The 18894-nt window shown below is 45.8% G+C and overlaps 1 protein-coding gene across 1 annotated transcript in view; it reads right to left on the reverse strand.

Annotated features, from left to right (window-relative positions):
• Positions 1–6495: 6495 nt before the first annotated feature.
• Positions 6496–18894, reverse strand: part of IFT43 (intraflagellar transport 43) — a 43086-nt gene continuing 30687 nt past the window's right edge. The window contains exons 6-9 of the mRNA XM_084207505.1: positions 9623–9695; positions 8138–8213; positions 7731–7793; positions 6496–6950 (exon numbers count right to left, since the gene is read on the reverse strand). Coding sequence (XP_084063631.1) covers positions 6840–6950; positions 7731–7793; positions 8138–8213; positions 9623–9695 — 323 coding nt within the window. The 3' untranslated portion in view covers positions 6496–6839. The remainder of the gene's footprint in view (positions 6951–7730; positions 7794–8137; positions 8214–9622; positions 9696–18894) is intronic.

Consider the following 18894-nt stretch of genomic DNA (forward strand, 5'->3'; position numbering starts at 1 on the left):
ATGGGCCTTGTGCATAATTTCAGTTAGCAAAGAAATGTGGCTGTGAAACTGGATGGATGCTCAGAGGTGCTGGATTCAGTTCCTAGATGTGTCACAGTCTCACTGTGGGACTTTAGAGAATTTGAATTATCAACTTACAATTCTGGTCCCTCTGTATGAAATGAAGAGCATCCAATGCACAGGGACACACAGGATCCTAAGTCTTGGGGACTATAGGTTTGAAAGCCATGGAAGTGAGTAAAAGTATCTCTGTGGCACATAGAGCAATACAGAGGCCAATACTAGAGAGGCTCTAAAGAAACTAGCTCAGGTCCTAAAGAAGAGGACTTACAGCACTCAGTAGGGCAAGTCCAGGCTGTTTCTTGTCCCTCTGGGTTAGATGGGGTTTGCTATCTGGACTAGCTGTGCATGAGCTAGGTACAGCTACCATAGCCTGAACTATTATTGCCCATTTATTTGTGAGGTTGATTCACCAAGCCTGCAGCCATCCTCACATACAACCTCACAGGCCACAGGGAGCCATGGGCTTAGTTCCAATTTGGCTTTGGAATTCCAGGCACTCAGAAGGTTGCTTGAACTGGATTGGCAATTTCCCAAGGCATTTTCCTGGCTTTGTTAGTAGTTCTGCTGATCAGGATAATGATCAGAGCAAGACTTCAGTCTATCAATCACAGGACAGCAAGTCCATCTCTTTTGGCTGATTCAAAATGATCCACAACACCAAATACAGTGTCCCTCATCATTTCAGGGCCAAAAACCATCCTGAGAATTTTCCTTACTTGGGTCCAAAAAATGAGTGATTTTTGCTGAAGGAGCAGGGTCAGATTATAAAAGCTGATCAATTAACAGTATATCAGTTTAGGCAAGTGAATCCTGCATGTTCTCATCTTCCAAACATTTTGTTCAACATTAAGTAATGATGAAGAGATTTTTTTGTAAGCAGCAGGACATTTCATATAGAAGCAACAGCATAAATGTCACCATATACAATTCTTGCTTGTGACTGCTAGAGAATCACGTATTTTTACATGATCTGCGATGCGGGCTTGTACTGGGGCAGCTCCATCATCAACATCTGAACTGCAGGTTAACGTTCATCCCAGTCAGCTGCAATACTCACAAGCAACAGAAGCACAGGGACAGAACCCAGCATGGCTCTGCTTGACAGGATTTCAAAGCTACACTCTCAATTGAGCACCAGGAAGTTCTGCCCTATACCCTTCCTGGGCCCACAGCCTCTCAGGTGAAACATCCCTACAAATCTGAGCCAGCTGCCATATTCTGTAGCAGAGGATACATACGCATTCAGTCAGCCTGCAACGTGAGCATCTGAAATGAGGCGTTTGAGAGCCAAAGAATTGGCCTGTTTAGCACTAAGGTTGAATACTCCTGCTGCTTATGGCCAAGCTCCTGCTGCTGCACTTCAGAGCGTTTTGCTTTGTTACGGACCCCTGATTAACACTTTCTAAGCACTTCAGCCCACACTCCAGTCACTTTGCAGATTGCAATGAATGCAGATTTGAGTTTATGGGTTCATAAAAATGTGAATTAGCACAACAATTTTCTCCCAGCCTATTTGCACAGCCCTTCCTTGAGTGACCTGTCTCTACAGACATCACAAATATTTCAACTCAAGCAAACTGCCCAGTGAGGCATTTTTAAGAGACTAGAATGAGATCGGTGGCCCCAGGAAGCAACGCCTGTGGGAGCACAATGCAGGAGCATCACTGTGAAGACCAGCACTTGCATCTTCTGGCAGCACTATAAAGCACTGAGAGCCCCTGTAGGAACTGCAGTGATCCCAACAGCCCTGGCCACTCTGGCCAGCCCAGCCTGGCATTGCTATTGCCACCCACGCTAAAGAGAGAGGTGAACAGACCTCCCTTGTTTGTGTTGCACTAGTGCAGTGTAGTCACACAGCCCTGCATCAATACATTGGATCAGACACAGAGACCCCAAAATAAGTACCTCACAATGAGCCAGTGCTGTGTTTCTTCTCACAACACGTGCCTCAATCTCTTCCAGCCTCTACTCTGACATCCCATATCTTTGGGCTGTGGAAAACACTGTCACCCAGTAATCTGCCCCTTTTCCTGCTCCCTCCATATCACTGGTGTGATCAGTCCTATCTTTGCATGGAGGAGGGGCTGGCTCACCAAATTTCTTTAATTAAAAGAAAAAGGATCAGGTTTATTTCAGATAAGCAGGCAGGATTAAAATAGACAGAAAGAATAGACAAGGGGCAGCTGTCAGCACTCCAGCTGATCCAGTGTGATTATTAATAACGATAAGCTGGAGAAGAGGGCTAATAAAAGGATAATGAAGTGGTCCTGAAAGTGACAGGAGATGGAGCCTGATAAGAGAGCCCATGGCACGGAGCTGTGCAGAGCAGCCTGCTGGAGCAGACGCAAGTAACGGGGCACTAGGAGGAAATGTTTCATCTCCCCAGGGAACATGGAAGAGGGATTAGTGGGCTCAGGGACTCTGGACATCCATGCCACACAGCATTCATGACTGAATCAATCAGGGTCCTTCCTAGGCTGTGACTGCCAAGAGTGCAGGTCACCCCCCTGGATAAAGCACAGCCCTGAGAGGACTGGTCTCACCAGGGTACCCAGCTGTGGATCCCCCATGTTGCCCTGCCTTGGCCCTCACTTGGCACAGCACCATCTCTGCACAGGCCAGGACTGGAGCACCACATTTCAAAAGGGAACACAAGTGGGGAAGCTGCAAGGAGCAGTTGCTGGAAGAGCATGTGGGCAGCATGGGGCATCTCTGCCCTGCCTGGGGATCACCTACCACTCCAGTTTCTCTTGGCTGTCAGCTCTCCAGGCCATGAAAGTGTCCCATATCTCAGGCAGCTGTCCAGAAAGGTGGAAGGATGTGGCTGCAGAAAGAGCAGCCTGGAGGGTTGGCTCTGGATGCCCTTTCCTGAGGGAAAGCCGATGGGCAGATCATGAAGCACAGGCAAAGATTACCACAGCACTCTGTACTAGTGGTCTGGGTCAGTCAAGGGGAAATAAGGTGTGAAAAGTTATTTCCCAGAAGCCACTAAACAGAGAATGAAATCTCATTTAACATCAAATATATCTGCTCTCTCTCTCTCAAGGAGAGGATGAAATCATCTATTAAGATATGGTGGGAAAGAAGGAAAACTGATAGCAAGACAGAACAAGTCAGATGGCTGGAGAAGGGAGGTCTTGGTCAGGGAATGCTGTGGGAGGAATTTAGGCTGTTTGGGACAAACTGGATTAGCTTTCATTCAAACTGGTCTCTTTTATATCCAAACATCCCCTTCTCCCTCCCCAAGCCTAGAGCATCTCTCCTTCTCCAGAGGCAGAAATACTGTGGCCCGGGCTGTGGCAGTCACAGGCCAGCCAGCAGGCTGACAGCTGGGTGTGCTCCGCTGGAGCAGCCACGGCGCCCCACGCCCAGGCATGGGCAGCAGCCCTGCACGAGGCCTGGCAGAGCAGCGGGGGATACAGGCCCTGGCTCGCACTGCCTGGCACTCGGCTCCCGCCACTCCGGGTCACCGCGGCAGATGCTGGGAGCATATGCCATGAATTAATTCCACTTTCCCTGAGATGCTTTGGAGAGAGGAACGGCAGTGCCTTTCCAACTTATTAACATAGGAGCTCCCCCCCACCTCCACTCACTTTATCACAATTAGTAAAACAGCCAGCCAGAGTCCCTTTAAGAGGTTCTTTAATTGAAAGTTGCTGGGTCTGGCATTTTTTCAGCATTTATTTCCTCCATTTTCCCAGTGTTTCCTAGGCTGTCTCAGCCCCAGTATTCCCCTGTTCCTGACAAACTGCACTCTAGTAAGGCACCTCCACCAAGAAAGCCTATAAATATGTATTATCAAAGCAAAACCAAAGATTTCTAAAACCGATAGAACCTAGATTTAATTTTTCCCTTATGCACTTCTTTACTTTATCTTTGATGAGGCTCACCATTTGCCCAGTATTGAACTCTGAGTCTGCTTGAAGCTATCTGCAGGTAGATATTTACACCCATCCAGAATCCCAGCGAGTCCCTGGGCAGACACCTCATGCCAGCTCACTGAGCTAAACATGCTGTTGACACACACACCTTGACAGGTTTGCAGCTGTTGCTCAGCAATGTAAGTCTAGAGCAGAACAAAGACTAAGCAAGACTCCTCTACATTGAAATGCCACGTTTGAATTGAAGATGGAAAACACTTACCAGGTATGTGAAAGCCATGTTTGAATTGGGAACTTGAGGTCCTTAATTTCTAACCCTGATTCTGCCAACGATTCGTTGTGCGGCACTAAGCACACCACTGTACCTTGCATTACCCCTCTGCAATACAGGGGCTGTGGAGACCAGCAAGGGAATACTACTCTGCGCCTTGGCCAGGCACAGCCCAGAGGGCTGATCTGAGTTCCTAGCAACTGGGGACACTGTTTTGACAACTGCTCCCTCTTCTTATCTCACCTGAGGTTCAACCAGAGCAACTGCTTTGCAGTCTACAAGGAGAAGTTACACCTGCCATTTCCTCTCCTGCATGCTCTTTCCACAGGACTTGTCAGAAATGTGGGTTCCTGAGGCAACTTTTTCACAGCCAATACACACTGGGGCATGACAAGTCTGGGCGTGAAAGGGCAGCTCATTGTTCTTCTTTAGTAAGGACAGTAACATGTGTGTGACAGCACCAGGACCTGAGAAAGAAGAAGCAACAGCTCTTATTCATCTTCCCATCACTGCAACCAAAACACAACTATGGAAGGAAGGTGGGTGGGAACAGCTTACTGGGGAAGGGCCAGGAACCTGACACCCACCTCCTCTCCTCCAGCTGTGCAAGGAATGGAAGAGACATAGAAAGAAGTCTCAGTCTATTAAGTTTATTGAAGAAAATTAAAGAGACAACTTGATCCCAGTGCACATAAATACTGGAGCAAGGAGAAAATCCCTGACAGCACAGCTGTGGAAAGGTAAAATCAAGCAGGCTCAAGAAACAAAAGACGAAACTCAAAAACTGAGTCTAGAAATAAAGCAGATTTTAAACCATAAGGGCAATAATCTATTAAAAAGTAACCAGGAAGGAGTTTTAAATATATTATCTGCCTTTCTAAAAGACAGGCAAACCTCAGCACCCTTTCACAGGACTCTGCCATGGCCTATATTATAGCAGGTCAGACTAAATAATTAAAGACACCTCTTCTGACATAAAATAGATGAGGCTGGCATTTTTTTTCAAGCCCTTCTCTCCAGCTCTACTCAGGTGTTTACTGAGTTACCAAGGTCCCAGACTGGGCACAGGCCTGGCCCCCACACACCTGCTTCCCAGAGTATCCCTGCCCATGGTCTCCAGATGCCCAAAGCACCCTTTTTTTCCCCCTCTCAGACTAGCTTGATGTCTGATTTACTAACCTATTTTAGTTTACTGAATTTATTTTTTTTTCCTGGGATGTACAAAGCTTTCTAAATTCTCTGTGGCCAGGAATCGTGTCACAGAAATGTAGATGCTACCTCAGCTGGGAAGTTTCTGCTCCTACCAAAACAGGTTTTCCTGCTCAGAGAAAGACTCTCAGATTATCTTCTGTACAATGGCCTTCCAAGCTAAGGCCTCACTTAGTTTTCTAGTTATAGGAAAGATGTCTTGGTTGTTAAAAACTTCATTAAGTTAATTAAGAGTTTCATTAAGACAGAAAAGCCGCCCATTATTTTTGTGGGCCCAGGCTGGGGCCCAACTCCTTCTTTTTTGTTGGTAAAGTTGTTTGGCATGTCAGCTCTTACCTGAAATTCTGTATAGTGAATTCGCAGAGAGCTATTTGACCTGTCCTGCTGTCACAAAAGTGGGAATGCAGTGCTCTGTTAGACCAACCAAACAAGCAAAGAAAAGCAACACAGCGAGCTTCCTCCCAGCACCTGCACTCCCCAGAAGTATATAGCAAGATCCTCCAACAGGGCAAGGCTTTGAAGGACATTGGTTTAGAAGGAATGTTACTGTTACCTGCAAATAATGATCACAGTTCTACAGGGACAAGGCATTAACAGCAAAATGAGTTTTTCTTTAGATAGATGACAATAAGAGTGAGTTACTTGGTTCCAAGGAGACACCCACCAGGGAGTTACCTTATTTGAGAGCATCAGGCTCCATTCTTTCACACACATGGAAAAAACATTTTCCTTGCACAGTACGTATGCCTGAAGCGATCTCCATTCAGGCTGTGGTTTCATGTGATTGCAAAAGCTAAGCGAGGTTATGCCTGGTCAGAATTTAGCTGGGAAACCTCAAGGTATAAAGAGGGGCTGTAAGAAGTGGCCGTTTAATAGGTGGTGCTGCATCCTGAGTCAATACAGAGGTAATGTTCCAAGAGAGAAGTTAAACTAACAAGGAAAGGCTGGAGGCTGCTGGATGAAATGTACATCAGATATCCTGACAACTTGAGGTGTCTGTTGTGAGGAAGATGGTAACCTGGATGTCCTATGAAAACAAGTCATATCAGCCCAAGCTTCTCTGATAGCCATCAGTGCAAACCACACTCCATTGTATGGTGGTCCACTCCAGAGAGGCAGGGTTTCCATAGAGAAAAGATCGACCATTGCAGTTATCTGCAGAGGTGCTATTGAGGTGGAATGACTCTTTATAAGTAAATATTTTATTGTGTTTAGAATTCTTAATTTCTTTTGAGAACAAAAAGTCTTATTAAAAAATAACCCAAACTTCTCCCAAGACAATTTTTCTACCAAGCAAGGTCCTATTTATTTTCATGTCTGAAATAAATTTTCAAATACAAACAAGTGAATAAAAAATTTAAGTGCTTAACTATTTACAGGAGATGGGTGTATGAGACATCTGGTGAGTCAGAGCTCTATGGGAGACTGAGGTGGTCCTCCCTCTCCGACTGTCCCAGGTCCCACTCAGTCACTAGTTCTGATGACACCTCTGTGAAGAGATGGTCCCAATCCCAGCTGACATCATCCTACCAAGAGGAAAAAAGACAAACATGCTGAAATGTTACTGTGTCACCCAAAGTTCTCTGAACAAGGCCAGAACAGCAAAGAAAGAAACCAAAAGGCAACTGGTTTGACGAGGGAAGTCTCAGATTCAGCTGGCTAGAGCAGGAATATTAGCCAGTATGAAATGTGAATATCTGCTACAATTTTAAAATGTGGACAAAATTATTCATGTTCTAAAATTCCAAAAAGGACATATTTGTTGATGCTTGTTAATATTAGGTACTCCCAGGCAGGTCATAGAAAGAAGCCCTTCCACTCTTCTCCACTTCTGCTGAAGCATGTGCAGTTCAAAGCTGCAGAAATCCTTTGTTGCAAGTCCTGAGCTCCTGCCCACCCAGTTGTATTGAGGTTGTTCTGTCCTGCTTTAAAAACCCTCTGCCCAAACCAAAAATGCTTTTCGCCTTTGTCCCTCTGTACTTTTCTGTGGAACCACCTGTAGCTCAGGGTGGTCACCAAAGGTCAAAGCACTGTTTCTGCAGGGATCTCTGGCAGCACTAGGCCTTGCACATTTTCCTGACCAGCTCCTTCATACTGGCCAATCATAGTGATGCCATAAACTCACACCAAAAAAGCACTGTCTATCTTAAAAATCACCTGCTGGGGAAGTCAAACCTCCAACAGCTTGGACAAGCTCCTCCTCACATCTCTTCTCCCCTCCACTGACAAGGCTTCCTTTCCTAGTACAGTCTGAGACACACAAGAAGCTTTTACCTTGTTGGTGTTTTCACAAAACAAAGACTTACCTCTCGTAGCTCATGCTCTGGAGCCAAAACTTTGGCGAGGAGCTTCAGGTCTACCTCCCCATCCTATGGACATACAGAGTCACAGTCTTACAGACACTGAGAAAATAAACACCATTCATTTCACCAGATACATTTGTTAGACATCGCCACATCTGCCTCCTAAGGGTCACTTTGTCCGTTATGGGGACAGCAAGAACCTCATCTGAGAAACAGATACCATTTCCACATTATTTACAGGCACAAGTATAAAAGCCATGTTGCAGAGAGGAACAGACTTACAGGGAGACTACAAGTTCTCTGGGTGATAAGGCAGTGTACTTTGCGCAGCTGAGTATCATTGTGGAGGATGACATGAGCCCAGAAGGGGAGGGATTCACATTGGCCAGCCCATAGCAAAATCCACTTACCAGAGTCTGGAAGGCAGCATATTTCATTAGATCTTTGTCCAGGTCATGGTAGGTCAGCACTCGGTTCACCTGCACACTGCAGCCAGAAAGGGTCAGAGAACAAGCCTGTGTCAGTGTGGAAGCACATGTGAGGAGAAGGGTGGCATGAAAAGTCGTCTGGTGACATCTTGAGTGTCCACATCCCCCATGCAGACTCTTAGGATGGATGTACCCAGACAGAAGCACAGCTCAGTCAGTCATTGACAAATGAACAGTCATTGACAAATCTATGTACCAGGGTGTGCACATGCATAAAAATATGATGTGGCACAACATCCCTCAGAGAAATCATCATGCTAAAAGAAGATCCACAGACTAGTTGCAAGGGCTAGAAAGCAAAGAAGACCACAGTGAGCATTCAAACAGCCCCAGTGCTTTAGCAAAGGAGCCTCTGAGAGCAACACCATGCAAGCTAGAGAACAGTAGGGATTTTTGGCTTTTTATGTCTGAGCAGCATCAGAGCTATTAAATATGACTTCCTAAAATGTAGCCTTCCAAGAAAAACATCGTCTAGGGGGTGATAGACTGATGTACCACACCTGCCTTCACAAGTGATCCAACACTATGAAAAAGACCTCTATTAATTAAATTTTCTTGTGTTTGTCCATGAAAATCACTTGTCTTTTCTACTGCAAGAAAACTATGAATATAGGAGGATCAGATCACTTTATTAAAAAAATAAAGAGAGAGAAAAAGAAATTAATTCCAGTGAGAGACAGTAATTTTAAATTTACTACATAAACTGTCAATTACTTTTGTTAGCAGCTATATAATTACAATAACTAATCCTCACTTGTGAGAGAGGCATCTGTGGCCAGGAGTAAGAAATCCCACCCCTCCAAATAAGGATCAACAGAAATCCCAGCCTGTGACCTTGGCAATAGGCACAATAGAGGAAAGAAGACTTTCCTGGTATGTTTAAGACAAAACTCCAAAACCTTTCATTTCTTAAAACTTTCTGGTCTCCCTTGAGCTGACTCCAAGGCTACTGCAACATCCCCTTCAAACAACAGGACTGTACTTTGCAAATTAACTATACACTTAAGTAAGAAGGATATCCTGTGGAGGGCAAAGCAGCCGAAGACCATCAAAATTAAAGTGTGCGTGATAATGCATGTGCATTGGAGACATTTGGAGTTATGCAGGCAACCTTAAATCAAGAAATTTCCTACTTCTGAGAGTCTGATTTTGCAACCTCAAATACGTTATTCTAATGTAGGGTTTTTTTATAAAGAGAGAATAGGCAGTAATTGCTTTCTCTGCGTAATAGGAAACAAGAATTTTTTACTGTTCAGCTTGCAGCACTACTGTCACAAAAGACCACACCAAATCCTGCTGAACAGCACTGCTGCTGACATCCAAAGAGCATGAGTAAGATGGGTTTAATTTCACTAGCCAGTTTGCACTGCTGATGAGAGCCTCAAGAGCACCTGGCAGCGCTCTTACCTGGGGGGAGCTGCCACTTGCATGGCCAGATCTTCCTCCTGGACATCCTCCAAATCAGGGATCACAGGAATGTCTGCAGCAAGAGAAAGCAGCAGCAGTAAGTGGGGAGTGTTGTGCTCTCCTCTCACTGAAGACAAAGGTTCCCTTGCTTCACAGATATGAAGCACCCTGTTTCTTATTAGAAGGAAACACAAAACGGTTATTTAGCAATAATTAAAAATACATTGTTTAATATTTAAACAAGGCAATAAAACATTGAAGTCTGAGGTCACAAGAAATCTTGCAAGAGGAATAGATTAATCTAGGACTCTATAGGCCATGGACTATGCCTCTGAACACAACCTTGAAGCTGAAAGAAGCCACCTGTACTAAACCTTGCTGCCTATGTTGCCATCATGAACTGACAAGAATTTGCTTGTCATGTGTCATTTATTCAGACACCAGTCACCTAGAATCTGTTAAAAATTAAACATGGGGCAGAAACTGAGAGAATCCACAGAAAACTGTATGTTGAAGGATCTGCTGTTGGGGTCTTAGGCTGTGCAGAGGCCTGTGACCTTCCTCAGGAAGGACGTGCTGATGGTCTAGCAGATACAAACACTAAGGAACACATGTCTTGTTGTACCCTCACAAACCTTTTTCATGACTTCCAGTGTCATACTGGAATGGGTGAAGGTCACTGGGTATTCCCAGCACAAGGACAACGGCTACTCCAACTAAAAAGGATGCTAGAAACAAAAGAATTGAGGATAGGAGGAAGAACTGAGTGTGCTTTGCATCCTACTAAAGAAGCAAGGCCCTGAAAGCATTGCACAGTCTGTCATTTGATAAAGAACTGCAAAAAGTTAGTGCAAAAAAAGGAGAAAGAGAAGGGAAAGTAACTGGAGGCACAAAGCAAGAACAGAGTACACCAGAGTAAAACAGAGCTCCTTTAAAGACTCAAGGCCACAAAGGCTCTCCAGAGACCCTGAGCCTTCAAACCATGGAGAAGCTGGTTTGGCTCAGGGAAAAGGTTTCACCTGCCCAGTAAGCAGGCAGAGCTGGCCTCTTCAGCACTAGAATGAGCAGCCTGCTCCCAGCTCTGCCGGCAGCGCAGCAACGCTACTGCTGGATGGCAGCAGGCAGCTGAGCCTGGCTTTGCCCCGTTTTTCAGCCCAGGCTGAGATGAATATTCAGGAGCTGGAGAGACATTCCCACCCATGGTGCCGAGGACTGTGGGCAGGCTCTTCCCGAGAAGCCCCTAGTCCGGCCGCCTGTCAGACTGCGCAGGCACGTCCGCCGTGTGCCCCCGCTCGCTGGCCAGGAGGCGGCCCTGGCCCAGCTGCAGCAGGGCACGGGTCAGCCGGGCCCTGGCGCAGTGGCCCTCCGGAGCTGGCCACACAGTGGGATTTCTCGCTAATTGGTTGCCTGGAGGAAGGCTGAGCGGGACAGGGGCTGTCACGACCACGGCCGCGGCAAGAGGAGTGACAGCTTGGCCGGCCTCAGCAGAGCTGTGCCTTCTTGCTCCCAAGGAGCAGGTGCCTGTGAAGAGGTTCTCCAACTGCAGCAAACTTCCCAAAGACATTTAAAGGGAAACTGCAGCAACAGCCCCTAGGCTGTCCGTAAGGCAGAAGAGGCAAGTGCAAGGAATGTCTCACCTGTGCATCGCTGGGAAGTTGGGGCAGAACTCCCCACCTCTGCTTGTGAGGACAATACTTGGTAGAAGCTGCTAACCTGCTGGCTCTTCCCTGCAGAGGCTCCCAGCTCTTGGTAAAACTTGTAGCAACATGCACTTATGGGACAAAAGCATCTCCAGGAGCAGACAGACCAACACGTGGAGGCAGCTGGTAATATCTCAGGGATAATGCGGGAGAAAGTCCCAGTATATAAGCAACAAGGACCATGGAGGGAACAGACTGGTCCAAGGCAGGGAATGAAGCTCTCTGCAGAGGTGCCCTGTTAAGTTCAGGAAAATGAGCGTAGGAACAAGAAACCGTTTAACCTCTCCTGAACTAATTTATCCTTTTATGATGAGACTATGAACATTTCTCAGCAAGCACAAGTAAATTAAAAACTAGCTGGGAACAGAACTGTCTTCACCCACAGAGCAGGAGAATGTCAGAGCCTTATCCATTTTTGACAGCAGAAATGTAAAAGGTGTTTGCAGGAAACTGAATTTCTTCACTCAGTGCTCATTTTGGCAGCTATTTCAGCAGTCTACTCTTGCCAGTTCTCTTTTGTTTCTGTTGATATCTTTTTTCACAAGAAAAAGCTGTAAACTTAGGGCCCTGGTCAGTGATGTTACTTCCATTTTGCAGGTTCACAAAGACTCCTGGGTTCTCTAGTGCTGATTTTATCTCATTGCAGTGAATTCCATGAAGAGATTTCTAAACCCCTTGCAGAGCACAACCTCCACTCTGTATTAGCAAAATTCAGGCGATCACTTGGAAATTCTTTCCAAAAGAAATTCAAGGCTCCAAGATTTTATAGACACTTCGAAAATATTTCAGACAGAAGAGCTGAAAAAGCTCTGGAGGCCCCTGCCAGCCCCTCCAACAAAGGCCAGTGCACGCTTGTTCCTACTGCAAAGTGCAGATGCCTTGCCCATTTCTAGGCAGAAGCAATGCCCTTTAGAACTATGAGACTGACAGGAAATAGTACAGAAATGTCTCAGATTTTAAAAAAATATCAGGTCCCTGGGCTAACTGCTATCAGGGACAAATAATTCCTGAAATATTTGGGTCTTGTTACTCATAACTACCTCTTCCCTCTGCCAATTCCCATGGTGCCACTTCAGCACAATCCCTCTCCCTTCTCTCTTTACAGTTTGCAAAGTGTCTCAGCTCTCACTTATCACCAAGGACCCAACCTTACCCCCACTGATTCTCAGCCTCTTAATTGTTTTTGTCACTCTTCTTGAGACTCACATCTTTTTCTCCTATAAGCTCTGGTAACACAGCTAAGTTGTGGCACAGTGTCAGCTGCAGGGGGAATAGCACAGTACGGGCTGTTATGCTGCAGGAGAGTAGGCATATGCTCTACTTTTAATACTCCCACTAGCTGCAGGGAGTCTTTACATATAACATTAGTACATGCAGAAATGTTCACAGGACCATGTCCTCCCAATCTCGCACTGTAGTTTTTTCCAACTACACACTCGTATGACAAACCCCCACTCTGTGTGCTTTGCTCTGTGACCCACATTTTTCCTCATCTCTTCAGTGTGGGGGTTTCAGACAATCTTCCATAAACCTGTGCTTCTGATGCAGAACTTTGACACATACTTTAGTGGCCAGGCTCTCATGCCTATGTAGGCGAACCTCAAAAATTACTACAAAAAAGGACACACCTTCACAGATACCAGGTCAATGTAGTGAACAATGACATGAACAAATGGCTTGTGCAAAGATGAGGGAGCACCACATACTAGATGACAAATGCAAACTCCCCTCCACCTCCCAGATGGTTATGAACAAGTGAACAAAGAATGAAATCAAAATGAGCTTACTCATATGGAAGTTATGGTGGGGCAGGAGATTCCAGTAACAAATGCTGGCTAATTGGGGAATTAAGTCACGGCACAAAACTGATTGTCCCAGAAGATCTAAATCCCAGTATATAATTAAGAATAATATTTTATTTGAACAGCTGAACTTAGCTAGGTCTTACACAAAAAGAGCTTAATGACTAAGTTATGGCAAGGCACCAATGCCATAAGACAGAAGTGTGTGAATGGGAGGAGGAGAAGATGGAGAAGAAAGAGTGAAGGCAATCCATGCTACATGCAGACAGTCAAACAACAAGCAAGGAAGAGCAGCTTTTCAAGTCATAGAGAAAGGAGGGCTTTATGTGTTCATAATAAAGTACATGTGCTAAACATCACCTTTTTTACCTCTTAGCAAATAATATACTGTCAGGCAAAGAAGACAACCACAGAAAGCAACAAGCAGGAAATGGGAGAATCTGTACCAATCCAATACCCATCTGCTCCTGAAAGTTGGTAAACTGCACCTCCTCTCCTAAGCAGGGCTGATTTTTGGTTTAGTAGAAACACCTGCAGGCTGGATCTCTTAAAATCCTGTAAACTCCCAGTAAGATCTGGTTCTTGTCCCAAAGAACTAAGTTGTCTGCTAGATACAAGATGGCACATAGATAGGGACAGATAGAACCTCTTCCAGGTCACACAATAAATCACTGGCAAAGCTGCATCTAGAAACCATGTTCCAGTTCAGGCTACAGTTCGTCAGAGCGTGCTGCTTATTTCCCAAGGTGCTTTAAGAGTACCCTGAGCCCCCATCCTGGCACCCATAAACAAAGAAGACTCCATCTCACACAGTCTGATCCACTTCCCAGCTGGGTCAGTGTTTCAAAGGCCATTCAGAATGGACACTCATGTGGTGGGTACGGTGCTGCCCTCCCTGTGCACACACCACCATATCCAGAGAGCACAAAGAGGGCAGTGGCTTCTGGAGTTGGCAGTCTCCTACCACCAAGCAGGCATAAAAATGAAACTAACTTTATTTTATGTTGCTTGCTCATAAAACCTAAAACTGAAATAATGACAATATCTCTGCTGCTGCAAAACTTTGTTTTACTGAATGCTGTTACCTTCTGTATCACGTTTGGGGAATTTTAAACAGGCAAATGGAAGGTCTGATTGAAGATGAAGTTAAGTGAAAGAAATTGGTCTCATTTAGCACATGACAGGATTCATCTGTGTTCCCAAGTCCACTGAGGTAGCATCATGGGCGTTTCATATTCATGAGCTGCTGCGACACTGTGTCCCCTCATTTACAAAGCACCGTGTTCAGCAAATTCTGTCCCTGTGGACACTCTGTGCATTTCATGGTCTTGTCAGAGAGACATCAAACACTTCAGTAACCAAATACCAGAAAACGGCTTTAATTAGTGCATCTCAATGCAATAAATAATTTTTCTAAGTGGAAGAATGGAGAATTTAAAAAAAAAAAAAAAGAAGTAAAAAAGTGGAAAGCAAGCAACAGGCAAAAAAAATCGTCAAAAAACCATAAAGAACAAGGGACACAGCTTCTGCTGAACACACAAACAAGCTTGAAGCCTCTTGGAAGCTTTCTCAGGAGAGCAGCAGGCAAATGGAGAGAATAAAGGATGCTTCTTTGGATGCTGGGACATTAATTTCATAGGGATGTCTTTCCCTGACTGAAATTGCCCTACTAGTAGTCCAACATGGAGCAGCGTACCTGCCTGATCAACCAGAAGGGAGATGAAAACAGTAGAGTGAAAAGCAGATATTACCACAGCTACCAGGGCACTGTCTCAAAAGCTGAGATAAACAGAAGATAACCTGAGAGTCCCATGTCCCAAAGCCTCCTTCTGAGAACAGGATGGTAACAGCACAACCTGGCCAAGTTGATGTGAAAAGTCACCCTGTGGGCATGTGCCAGAGGAGTCACAGGATCCAGGGAAGGTCATACAGCAGATTCAGTACTGGCCCTACAGCCTTGCGTAATACATTTACCTTGCATAATATTGCATCTCAGCTAGACGGATGACTGGCTGGGGGGTGACATTCTACTTGCCTCTGTAGTGTGGTGTGTTCATATTGCAGGGGACAGGCATCAGGCATTTCTGCTGCTTCCCAAGGATGCTGCTGACACAAAGGTTCTGCCCAGTTTCAGTCATTTGAAGTGTGTGGAGAGGCACAGAACAGCCCTGTCAGATGAGTCGCTGGGCTCAGTGCAGGGCTCCACAGCAATAGTGCATGGCTTGTATTATGCAAAAAGTAGAAGCAGACCCTGACGGCTTTAAAGGTGAGGAATCTCTTAATGCATGGGTTTCTTCAGCAGCAGCAGAAGACAGGAGAGACTGGAGGCCAGGCCCAGGACTTGGAGTCCACCATGCTCCTGAGGTTATCAGCATTTAGAGTGGTAATACAGCTCCTAGTCTTACCAACAGCCCCCTGACAGAGCACTACACCTGCCCTTCTTTCCAGTAACATAACATGTGTTTTCCTCTTTTCAAAGGCTGTTCCCTGTTTCTTTGCACTACTTCCCTGCTAAAACATACTCAGAAGGTAGTGGGGCATCAGATGAGAAGTATGAGGTGTCCTGAGAGGGTCTAGTGAACTCAGAAACACAAAACCCTCTTCAACGACACTGGAGATAAGGGACTTTGCATTAGAGCATTACTGGGGCAGGGAAAGCAGCTTCTCAGGATGCTCCTGTGGAAGTATGCTCAGGAGCAGGCATGCCTGATTCTATTTCATCCTCTTCATGTTACACTGGAAAAACAAGACAAACTACATTTCTTTTATGCTAAATCCTTCGGTTTTTTATTTTTTTCTTATATATATTTATTAAAAAATGCCTCTTTGATCGGCAGCACCCATGACACCTCCACATCCAGCAACTCCTCAGAAGCCTCCCTCCCTCCACACAAGGCCACCGCTGCTGACAGCCAGCTGGGTTTGATCAGAGCCACTCAGAATCGGATTTTCATAAGACAGATGAGGAATCTTACTGCTGCTTTCTCTCATATCAGATGAGAAACTGAGGAGGAGGGGGGACGGGTCCTGAGGGAACGACACTACAATCAAGGGCTACGCGGTTCTCTCTCTGTCCCTCCACTGCTGCAATTTTCAAAGGAGTTTGCCTCAGGCAGTTTTAAATGATGGTGTCTCAATTCTGTAATCATCTTTCAAGAGCTTTTCTTAAAGGGTATTTTAGGTAAACCAAGTCCGTCAAACACATTTATGGACTCAGCAATCACAGACCCAATATGACTGTGTATCCACCATATTGCAGAATTTAGCAACGGAAGACGCTTCCCCAGACTGTCATTTTCAGCCCTCAACAAGCTGTGTGTGCTCCCTTGTAATTAAGGAGCCCACTGACCCTTGGCCAGTGGTCTGTTGCTTCAAATAGAACCTTAGTCTCTCAGGACATAGTCTCTGATCTCCCCTGCCCACTGTGGCTCTCAAGAGAGCTTTCCTACAGCACCACAGGCTCTAGATCACAATGCCAGCAATTATTGGAGGAGTTCAAACTGGCCTGGACCAACAGCTCAGTGGAAACCATCAGGCTGGGCCAAGCCTGCCCTTCAGTGACCTTGCACAGAGACTCAGAGTAGTGCATTGGGTGGGGGAGCAGCAAAGGGTAGAGCTGTGGTGTGCTGACAGAGCCACACATGAAGTCAAAATGCAGAGTCACAGAGACCCAATAACCACTGACACTCTCTGCCCCAAAACCTTCTATTCAGCCCATTCATACCACTTCCAAAACAGCATGTCTTTCACTCTGTCTCCATTTCACTGATGCTCACAACTTTTCATCCATTTAGCTCTCCCCAAATCACTCCAACACTGCCTTCTGAGCCTGTGAAGTACCCACTTGCCATATCCTTGACTGTTCCTGCAGATTCTGCCCTCTCTTACCCTCATGCTCAGCCACTGCATCTGGCCTTGCAGCTCATGGCCTCTGGAATCCACCAGCATCTGGTGTGCTCTGTAGAAACAGCAGTTCACCAGGGAAGGAACTAGCAAAATTGATCAGGAATGATAGAGCCAACAATAATCCTCACTGTGCTCTATTCTCAGCTCGTTGGAGCAATATCATCCTTGGTGTATATTTGCATGCAGCTCTCAAGAAATGTTGGCTATTTTATGGCTGTGAATTTCAGATCTCCCACCTGACAGATATCACTACCCAGAAGGATTGGGGACCATGGCATCTGCCTACTTCCCCTCTGTTGTTCAAAGTCTGGACTCTCATCCTGTTCAAATGCAAAGGAGCTGCTGGCACATGCCAGAAGGGTAAGTCCTTCTAGAGGTTTGACATTGCATAGAAAGGTCTAATCATCAGCTCTGCTTCCTTGAAGAGGCTTCCCAGCAGGCAGGAAGGGGTTTTGCCTTGAGGGCACAGATCTAGTGACTGTCTCCTGGCAGGTTTCCTCACCTGCAGGTCAGGTTCCAGTTGTCTATGTAGCATAGTCAGGCTTTCATTTCAATCAGCTGTCTCATTCACACACACTATCTGCTTCAAAATAACAAGCTGTTGTTCCTGCAGACAGAAAATTACACATCACATCCCAGTCCTCCAAGAAAAGCCCTTTTCTAGGAGCTATGCATCCCAAGAGATGCATCCCAGAGAGAAAGCAGAAAGGGACTTCTGATGGTGGGGCAATAGTCTATGTTGGAATACCTGGGAGAGGGATAACAATCTTAGCTAGTAAGTTCCCATATAGTGCTGAGGAGAAAAATCCAAGGGCAAAGTAGTACGGAGAAAGACATCAGGGGGAATATAACACAGCAGTGCAGAACTGGTGGACAAGAAAGGAACAACAAAGAAACTCCTAGCCAAAGGACAAGTCAGATTGCTGAGGCGGGGGAGGAATGTTAGCATTTCTTGCCCTGACAGGAAAAATCCCTATCCAGCTCTGTGCCAGAAAGAGACACACAAGCAAAGCCCTCTATGCCCTGCTGGAGAAAGGAGTAAAGGAAGGATAAAGCCCTTCAGCTTCAGCTTGGTTGTCTCATCTTCCCTCCCACCTCATGACAAAGGATAGTCTGCACGTGGCAGAAGCTCTTAACTGCTACAAAAAAGGAAGCAGTGTACTGCAGATAGCACCTTTTAAATTCCACAGAGGGTCTCACATCTCCCATCTCAAGCAGTTTCCCTGCCATACAGAGCTCAGCCACTGCTGCTCATTTTCCCTGTTGACATGGACAGAAAATTGAGCAATTACCCTCAAACTCCTCTCTCTCAGATTGCACAGATTGCTACATACAAAGCATTAAGCCCCCAATTGCCCCTGGCCGAAAGTGACTTAACTAGGCCTGTCCTTTAGGAATTAAACACTTTTGTGTTGCTTGTGAAGGTTTATTATTCCTCAAGCATGATGCATTAAATCCTGCTAAAGCAGGTTTCTCACCATGCAGAGGACCTGGTCCCCCATGACAAGGTCCAGTGGGCACACACCCACTAACAGGGGCATTATCCATTTGCTGTGCCTGAGTTCTCATGAGTACCAGCATGTGCTCAGGAGGGTCGGCACTAAGATCGCAGTGGCTGCTGTAGGAAATCAACCTAGCTATCAACTAGATAATCCAGAGCTACTTTTGGAGAGACACTGCACTTTTTCAAAACCGTCTTCCACCTTCTGGGTTTCCCTGTGCAACCATAATGAATGGCTGAAACTGCAGATTATTCCACGCATGTCCCTGTCTGGTCCACCCACTTACCACCTCCCATACTGTTTCACCCCTTCCACACAGCCTGAGAAGTGTCCATCCTTCTCCCCCAGACTCCCACAGAGAT

The sequence above is a fragment of the Fringilla coelebs genome (genome assembly GCF_963513975.1).
Source record: "Fringilla coelebs genome assembly, chromosome: 6".
In the NCBI taxonomy this organism is placed as follows: Eukaryota; Metazoa; Chordata; class Aves; order Passeriformes; family Fringillidae; genus Fringilla; species Fringilla coelebs.